The sequence below is a fragment of the Acomys russatus genome, chromosome 2 (genome assembly GCF_903995435.1).
Source record: "Acomys russatus chromosome 2, mAcoRus1.1, whole genome shotgun sequence".
In the NCBI taxonomy this organism is placed as follows: Eukaryota; Metazoa; Chordata; class Mammalia; order Rodentia; family Muridae; genus Acomys; species Acomys russatus.
Genome location: NC_067138.1, coordinates 105,083,286 through 105,092,543, shown reverse-complemented (window position 1 = coordinate 105,092,543; position 9,258 = coordinate 105,083,286). Strand labels below are relative to the sequence as shown.

Below are 9,258 nucleotides of genomic sequence, written 5' to 3'. Positions count from 1 at the left end.
AAAGAACTACAGACAACTGAGGAACACTGAGAATGGGAGAAGCATTCTTGCCCAGGGAAGATCACACCTGGTTATCCCATACCAAACAGCCATGAAAGCAGACAGAGCAGGTTGTGTTTACATGTTTAGTAGTATCCACGTATACACATACGTGAATGTAACAACTCATGAATTTGAAAGACAACAAGGAGGGCATACAGCAGGGTTTGGAGAAAGGAGAGGTAAGGAAGACATGATATAATTATTTTTAAAAATAAAAGTTTTAAAGGTAGCTTTAAAACACTAGTCAAACAAAGTGACTCAGTTGGTTGTACAGTTATCAAGAATTCAAAGAAGCCATGAGTGGTGGTGCACGCCGTTAATCCCAGCACTCAAGAGGCAGAGACAAGTGGATCTCTGTGAGTTCGAGGCCAGCCTGGTCTACAAAGTGAGTCTAGGACGGCCAAGGGTACACAGAGAAAGACTGTCTCAAAAAAAAAAAAAAAAAAAAAAAAAAAAAGGAAAGAAAAGAAAAGAAAAAAAAATTCAGTAGATGTCTAACAGTTACTACACACAGCACTGAAATATAGAAGTAATTCCTTGAAGTATACATTTTGAGGAGAATACTGTTTTGAGGACCACTTTCTAGTATATTTCCAAATTACTACTTTGGCAAAAAAAAAATCCATCATTAGAGTCACATAACTCAGTTTCAATGTAAAGAATTTCAAAACAACAAGGACATTAAAGCAGTCTCTTGCCCTCTCTCCTCCTACAATACTTCTGAAGATAGTTTGTCTGGAGAAAAAAGTTACTGAACAGAAAGTAAAACCAATGCTTATATATGACATAAATATGCCTTCATTCATGAACCTATGTAACTGTTATATAATATTCTTTTATTTCCAAATTATTTCTCTTAAACTTTAGTCTGCAGAATTCTCTGCGTCAGACTATATATGGGCACACTTTACCACTGCTCACTGGATGTAATGAAGATGATACATTCTGACTGGAAACTTGAATTTGAGTATTTACAACTAAAGCTGAAGAGCTTTGGCAAAAATTGAACTACCATGAAGTCCAGCAATCTACTCCAAGCCATACTTTCCAGGAAATGAAAGCAGGAGATTCAGTGGTTTGTACACAAATATTCCTAACAGTATTATTCACAATGCCAAAACCAACCTAATGCCCATTAAGTGATGGGGGAAACTGTAAAATATTAATGCTGTATGATTTGGCAAGAAAAAGAAATCTAAGTAGTGATATATAGTACAGCATGAATGACTGTGCCATGAAAGAAACCAGTCAGGAAGACCAGATTTTATGGCACCGTGTCATGGACTCAACTGTGTCCCAGCAGCAAGATAAGTCACTAGGTACAGGTGCTCTGTCTAACCTGACAACACCACTTCTAGCCTGAATCCCACATGGTGAAAGGACTGAACTGACTCCTACAAGTGGCTGTCTGAACTCAACACATGTGCCATGGTACAAGCACACATATATACACACAAGCACACACGCATGCACACATGCACGCACTCACACCAATACGTTCAAAACATAAAATCTACACACTGAAGCCTGAACATGTCAATGTGACTTTATTTGGACACTGGCTTTTAGAAAGGTAATTATGACTATAGACCAACTAATATATCTCTTCATAGTAAAGGAAGATATCAGACAAGGTAGAGGCCGTGCGAGGACAAGCAAAACAGAGCTATGGCAGAAACAGCGGACTCACGAGAAACCAACTGTGATGATGGTCAATGCCTCCAGCCCCAGAACTGGGAGCAAAGATACCTGTGTTGCTTAAGCATCCAGTCAGTCTCTGTTAAAGCAGCCTGAGTAGACCATGGCACTGCCGTAATATACAACATTCAGAATAGGCAAGTTTGGAGACAGAAAGCAGGTTAGCAATGATGGTGTAGTGGGAAATAACTGCTCCTGGGTGGGGACATTCTTGAAGGAGGGTGATAAAAAAAACAATCTGAAACTAGATGATAGTGATAGTCATACACATCTGTGTACTTAACCCACTAAAACGCATGCCTTACGTGGGTGGATTATAGAACACTGTCTCAAAAGCTGTAAAAGGCATTTCAAGCTAGATGTCTGCAATCCTAACACTTGAGAGGCTAAGATGGGAAGAGCAAAGTTCAAATCCTGCATGTGCTATACACAGTGGGTTCCAGGCTAGCCTGGGCTACATGACGAGTGTGACCCAGTCTCAACAACAAAAATTCAGTAATTTGAAAAGAATAGTAATACACTTCTTAAAAACTGAACAGGTCAGTAAGACGGCTCAGCAGGTAGATAAATCGTGGAACCACAGGGTGGAAGGAAACAACCAACCCCCAAAAGCTACCCACTGACCTCCATACACAAAGTGAATGTGAAAAGCGAAGCTGCCTAACTTACCAAATACTGTATAATTCTGGGAAGAAATGTAAATCCTGGAAGGCGCCTCCTTACAGCAACAGCAAAGGACTTCAGCTGCAGCTGTTCTTCAGAGGTGTGCTCAAATATTGGAAAGAAAGTGGCACAAGCTATTAAGAATGCCATCGTTGTCACAACTGAGGGCATTAGGAGTCCATCCTTTAATAAAAGAGGCAGCATGCTGTAAAGAAAAAAATTTTAAAGCAAAAAACATCAATAAATGCTTTGTGATTTTTTTTCAATGACTCCGCAAGACCCGTACTGGAAATATTGTATGGAAATTGGTTTGACTCACCTAAATGTTGACACCAGTAAAAACCAAGTTGACATGAAAGGAATTTCATTTAAAACTAAGCAAATTGGCCTAAAATGACAAGAAAAAGCATTTTAATGATACAGAATATAGTTTTACCTCTAGCCTGTAAAAATATAGATATACTCTACATGTCTGATTTTTCAACGACAGTTTAAAAGACTGAGCAGCTCTCCAAGTGACTTCTCAGAAAGTGTCAGCCTCTCCACACTGTCGACTAGGTCGTCAGCGAGCACTCCTTTGTGTGCCACATGAGGGGAAGACCAGAGCAAGAACCACTGGCACCTCCTCCTGCTTTCAAACACAAAGTGCATCCCATGGCAGTTGCTTTCAAATGTCTTCCATGTGACAACTTAAGTTATGGCAAACAGGACTGCCCCATCAGTGAAGAAAGGACGACAGAGTGAATTACAAGACAACAGGCTAAAAATGTAAAACTCAAAGACAGTTGAAACTGTTAGAGGCAACATGGAAAGGGCAAGAACACAGGAACTAGAAACTAGCTGGTGTCTACAGTCATCTACCACAGCCTGCCCGATGCTTTCTGCATTTGACTGCATCCATGCTGGTGGGCAACAGGCTAGTTAGGAGCCCCAAGTTCTCCTGGTCAGTCCTAGTCCCACCGCTGACACTTACTGTGTGACTCGGGCTGTGACTAACTTCACTGGTCTCTCCAAGTGTCGCCTAGTATTTGCTTTTAGCAATACAAAATAAGCTTTGCTAAGAATGACAGCTGTTGCATTACTGTTGCCATTACTATCAGTCTCTCTCCCCTTATGTTTAAAAAGGTTCCAAAAGGATTGAGCATTCCCCCCTGTGGTGGCTGAATGAGAAATGTCCTCCATAGGCTCAGATGTTTGAATACTTGGCCCTTGGTTGGTTGTGTACTTTGGGTAGTTTAGGAGGTATGTGTAGCCTTGCTGGTGGAAGTAAGTCATTGAGATGGGCGTTGAAGTTTAAATATGTCCTTCGAGTTTGCTCTCTCTGCTTCAGAATTATTAAGCTGTGAGCTTCCGGCTTGTTGCTCTAGCACTGTGCCTGCCTTCCGCCATGCTTCCCCACCATGATGGTGAGAGATGCTCATGCCCCTGGGACCATAGGCCCAATAACCCCTCCCTTCCATAGGTTGCCTTGCTCACGGTGTTTTATTACAGCAGCAGATAGGGAGCTAATGCCCCTTTGTAAAGGAATGTTTTGTCTTCATGTCAACTGGTATATATGATTTAAGGTTGGCATTGAAAACCACCGTTTCCTATTAAATCACACCAGAGGGTGCCAGGACAAAGAAAGAAAGTACTTAATATATAAGGTTTTCTGAATCTTCTTTCCCATTTACTCTTTCAATGTCATTACCAAATCAAGCACCAATAAAACTGTACTACACATAGACACTGCCCTAACAATAATAAAGACTAACACCACTGAACCATTAACCCATGGTGTATCTAAGTAACACAGCCCCAATGTCCTCAGCACCTCGCTCTCTCTCCCCCACTTCATGTGTAGAAACTATGTCTGGCTTCCATTCCCTCAGAATATAAGCAAAAGTTTCTAGTAGCCCTTAAAAGGTCTTACATGACCTGGACTCCTGTTCCGTTTTAAGTGGTAAGTCCTAATCCACATGTGGGCATCAGGAGCTAACATGAACACCCATCGGCAAGGGCCGTGTGCAGCAGCTGCGTGACAAGGTGCCTTCCCCAAAGGCAGCACGGCACTGTCAGCCCAGAGCTCCACCTAAGAAAAGCAGCACCACTTCCCTCATCTCACTGGTCATTCTGCATGAGTTTCCTCCAGGAGAGCACTGAGAGCACCAGCTGGAGCACAGCAGAAGGCAGCAGGCAGTGGGACTGACCTGGAAGATTCAAGTGTCCATGAATTCCAGGCTTATACTATTTTTATATTAGGATAACTGAGCCCCAATAGTCACCTAGTTTTGTCTGTGAGAATGGAAAACTTTAATGTTCTTAAATAAAGTAATCTCTTTAAGGATTGCCAAGAGGGACTGAAGCCTTCATCTACAGGCTGTGATGCAGGGAGCAGGGGACAAAAACAAAGCCCAGCATATAAAAGACATCATGGAGGTAACTGGAGAGAGAATCAGGCTATCACTAGGTGTGGGAATGAATGGAATAAAAAGGCAAAGGGAAGAAACAGCAAAGCTACTTTGGGAGATTTGTTTAACTAGTACAGACATAATATATACAATGGGAAGGCATGAGAATATGTCAATAATAATTGTATCAACTTTTGAGTTAAAATGTATTTTATAAAGTAAAATAAAGTATTATCTTTCTGAAAATGACTAAAATAATTATATGTAAAATATTTGTGTGACCTTATATTGCATGTAAATCAACATTTTTATAAACTTTCTTATATAATAAACATTACTAATAAGTGCATACTTCAAAGATTTCTACTTACAATGATACCAAGAGAATGGACTTCTCATGTACTTGGAAAGAAAACAGAAAGAATGATAGCGCACAGCTAACCTTTAAGAAAAAAGAAGAGGGTGAAACATGATTTAACAAACCTGAAAAGTGCATCAAATTACAAATTATTTTTGTAATTACAAATCTGAATAAAAACATCCATTTGAATATTATAGTTATTACATAGAGGTAAAAAATCAAACACAGAATATGCATACAATTTAACCAATTTTATGTGTGTAAATTTTAAAAACTAGTAGTAATTATTGGGCTGGTGAGACGGTGCAGTGAGGATACGGTGCTTATCACAAAGCCTGACGACCAGAGTTCAATCCCCAGGACCCACATGGTGGAAGGAGAGAACTGGGTCCCATAAGTTGTCCTCTGAAGTGCTGTGGCACAAGACTCCCACCCAAATAATAATATTTAACTAAATAACTGTTATTTAAAAAACTATATAAAAGTCTATATAGAACCATCTAAAACAATTCTGAAACTCAGCTAGTAAGAAGCAAAACTACCATGTATGGAAATAATACAACAATCAAACCCCCATCATCCCTTGGAACCTGGCAAGCTACTTAAAAAATAGGGAGTCAGCAAGATGGCTCAGCATGTAAAAGTCCTTGCTGCCCAGGCTAACGACAAGGAACCATCTCCAGGACCCACCTGGTAGAAAAGGAGGGTAATTCCCATAAGCTGTCCTCTGCTTTATATGTGCACGTCATGGTACACGAGTACGTGTGTATGCATATGCACACATGTGTGCACACACACGCACACATACACACAAGTAAAACCACTAAATGTAAAGCACTAACTATGAAAGACAAAAAGGTCAATATGTAAAACTGAAAACAAAACAGATATATTGCAGCGTTTTTTCAAAGTGTGTCCAATGAGACCAATAACTGTTTCATGAAGTTGTGCGCGTGGGCGTGTGTGTGTGTGTGTGTGTGTGTGTGTGTGTGTGTGTGTGTGTGTGTGTATCTAGCTGCTCAAGCACAACTGCTGACTGAATGCGCCCCACACATCCACTCTGTAACTGCGCTGACACCTCCTACATAGAGCAGCCACCCACTTTGCTCCCTTGTGGTGTCATTGTTGCAGAGCAACCTACATGCCACCTGGACCAGCACAGTGACGCAACTGGCGGCAGGCCTGCCTTTCACAGTAACCTGCACACAGGTGTGTCAGGTCACATAATGCCCACTCCAAACTTCCCATTGGCTTCACCCTGTGAAATTCGCCTTTCCTAGTCATTGTCTCCTTCGCTCAGTTGCAACTCAACTATGTTTCTCTTCTCTCCTCTTCCCAAATCTGTACACATTTTGCTTACCATCCATTCCCAGCCTGCTCTCTGTCCCTCCCGTGCTCAAGCTTCTTGCCATCGGTTTCTTTTCTGCTGTCCAGGAGCTCCAAACCTTGTCTAGCCTGCCAAGCCTGGATGAAATCCCACTTGCTCAGCAACAGTGTAGAATCCTCCAACACCTCTCTCTTCCCCACCACCACAGACTTGACCTGTATCTGACACAGCATAATGCCACCTGCTCAACAGCATCAGCTAGGCATTCTTTCTCAGCACCTTTGTGTCCCCTCATTAATCAATCAATGCAAAGCAGAAACACAACAGTTCTGAAGTAAACTGAAGATTCTGATTGCTCAGCCTAATGCTTAATCCAGCACCTACCCAAGGATGGTGTTTAGTGTCTATCAAAGAACCAAGTGTTTTATTTTGTAGCCCAGTCAATCTTACCCCAAACAAGAATATAATTAGTGATTTTTTAAAATGTCAGTCACAGCATGAACTAAATACCTCAAGAAAAGTGAGAAACTTACCAGAGTAAATCTGAATGCTTTAGAGGAGGGCTCAAGTGTCAATTTTATACATGCAGGCAGCAAGCTCAAAAATGTACAGCAAAAGCTAAAAAGCAATAAAATGTGTTTTCTGTGTTAGAGATCTAACTAAAACAATTACTTTTTAAAATAGAAGGATTATAAGTTGATCTCAAATTAAACTTTATTTACTAAATTTTAAACTAGAATTTAAATAAAACATACACATTGAAGTATGTATACACTTTTGTACATGATTCTGATATAACAGAAGATCAAACAACAATAAGTATTGCCTATGTCATTCAGCATTTTATACCATGTATAAAGATATAGGTACATAGCTACAGGCCAATTACCAGAAAGAACCAATCATAAGGGTGTGAGCTGTGTAGCTTCTCTTAGTGATGCTCCCAGAGCCTCAGGACAGGGATAAGTCTACACGGAGCCTCACTCCCTCAGTTCGGGTGGCTCTGTAACTGGTGAGCCGAGGAGACTGAACTCAAGTCCCAAACTTCCCTTCTGTACATCTCCTGGGAGTGTGGGGGGTGGGGGTGGGCTACAAGGTCTACTCTGACAGTTGGAGCCCATGAGAAAGACAACAGCCATCTGCTGATTTAAGTCGAGCAAAGGGGAGCCTGTCCAGGAGGCATGGCAATCGGTGGGAAGCCCTCCTAAAACAACTTAGGCCCACGAATAGCCACTGCAGTCAGTTGCATTTCCTTCCCAAGACGTTGCTGATGCCTGCCCTGTGGACTTCAGGTTTTCATAGCCAGACCCCACAACTGCCCACAACTGCATTGGCCAATTCCTATGAGAAGCCCGAACACACAGTAATCTCCAACTTGCTCTATTTTTCTAGCTGAAGCTGGCTGCACACCTGTAAAAACCATGACTCTTCAAGATAATGTTATATCATATTTAATGTGTGTTCTATTTAAAGGGGAAAAAAGTAGAACAAATGTCCACATAAAATAATTCAAACTGGGGACGGGAAAAGGGAGAGAGGAGGAGAAGAAGCTGGGCATGGTGGTGCAACACCTTTAATCCAAGCTGGGGAGGCTGAGGCAGGAGGGCAGGTGGAGCTCTGAGGCCAGCCTGGTCTTCAGAGAAATTTCCCAGACTGCCAGGGCTACACAGAAAAATCCTGTTTCTGGGGGTGGGGGCAGGGGTGGTGACAACAGAATTTTACTGAATTAAGTGGGACGTCACTAATGAGCATACTACTGTAATAGCTGTGAAGAGTGGCTTATAAAGCACTGTATATAAACTTCATTAGTTACCTGATTGCTATCTGGATGTGTCGAGGCAAAATGTCCTTAATCTTCAGAAAAACATTAATGCTGCACCAAATATTGGCTACTTTATCCTTAAAAAAGATTTGTTAGTTTTACATTTTGGTATAATTGAAAGAAATATTAAACCCCATGAAGTAAGCCTATAATCTCCAGGTAATAAATGTTCGAAACATGAAACTTTCATTCACATTTATAACAAAGTAGATTAAACTCTTCAAGCAATAAAAGTATATACACTCATAGCCTCAAGCAATATTTTTCTTTTTTGAAATACAGATTATGTAAAACATTAGTCAACTATAATCTACGTTCTAGTAAACAGTATTTTTCAAAAAGCAGTATACTAAGCAAAACTCTTCCAAAATTTGTAAAATAAATATTAATTACATTTGCTCCTTTTATTACAAATTTAACTTTATGTCATATAATCTAATCAGTACTAGAAATGACAAGACTAATTGCTAATAAATCTAGATATTTTAAAGCATTGGCAATTGTGCTAGCTCACTCAAGATGAAATTTGCTACTTCAGCTCCCCAGCTAATACAATATCTCCCCTACACAGCTGCCAGTCTCACAGCTGCACAGGCATGACACCGATAGAGTGATGGCCTCTAACAACTGTCCCAGCCACTTCCTCTTCTGGGCTTCTATGGTTGACAAGCAGTGGGGGGCTGGTGACAAACTAGGGATATGCCTGACACTGTGCCACATTTAGCATCATAGACACTTTCTGAAAAGGAAGATACAACAAATAGCAGGCAGCTTTTATATATTTAAAAAAAGAAGAAGAAATCAAGCTTTTCTTTGCCATTAAGGTTGTCAAGACTTGACATCACAGCTCTGCCACATAGCAGGTGTATGAGTGAGACCTCAGTTTTCTACATGGACAGCAGGGACAACAGCCATCTTAGAGCTGTATGGAGCATGAGGCATTCTGTGAAGGGAC

At 40.9% G+C, this 9,258-nt stretch overlaps 1 protein-coding gene across 1 annotated transcript in view; it reads right to left on the bottom strand.

Annotated features, from left to right (window-relative positions):
• Alg6 (ALG6 alpha-1,3-glucosyltransferase) overlaps positions 1-9,258 on the bottom strand; it is a 31,210-nt gene that overhangs the window by 3,461 nt on the left and 18,491 nt on the right. The window contains exons 9-13 of the mRNA XM_051164678.1: positions 8,295-8,380; positions 7,015-7,099; positions 5,165-5,235; positions 2,723-2,791; positions 2,410-2,608 (exon numbers count right to left, since the gene is read on the bottom strand). Of these exons, the coding sequence (XP_051020635.1) occupies positions 2,410-2,608; positions 2,723-2,791; positions 5,165-5,235; positions 7,015-7,099; positions 8,295-8,380 (510 nt within the window). The remainder of the gene's footprint in view (positions 1-2,409; positions 2,609-2,722; positions 2,792-5,164; positions 5,236-7,014; positions 7,100-8,294; positions 8,381-9,258) is intronic.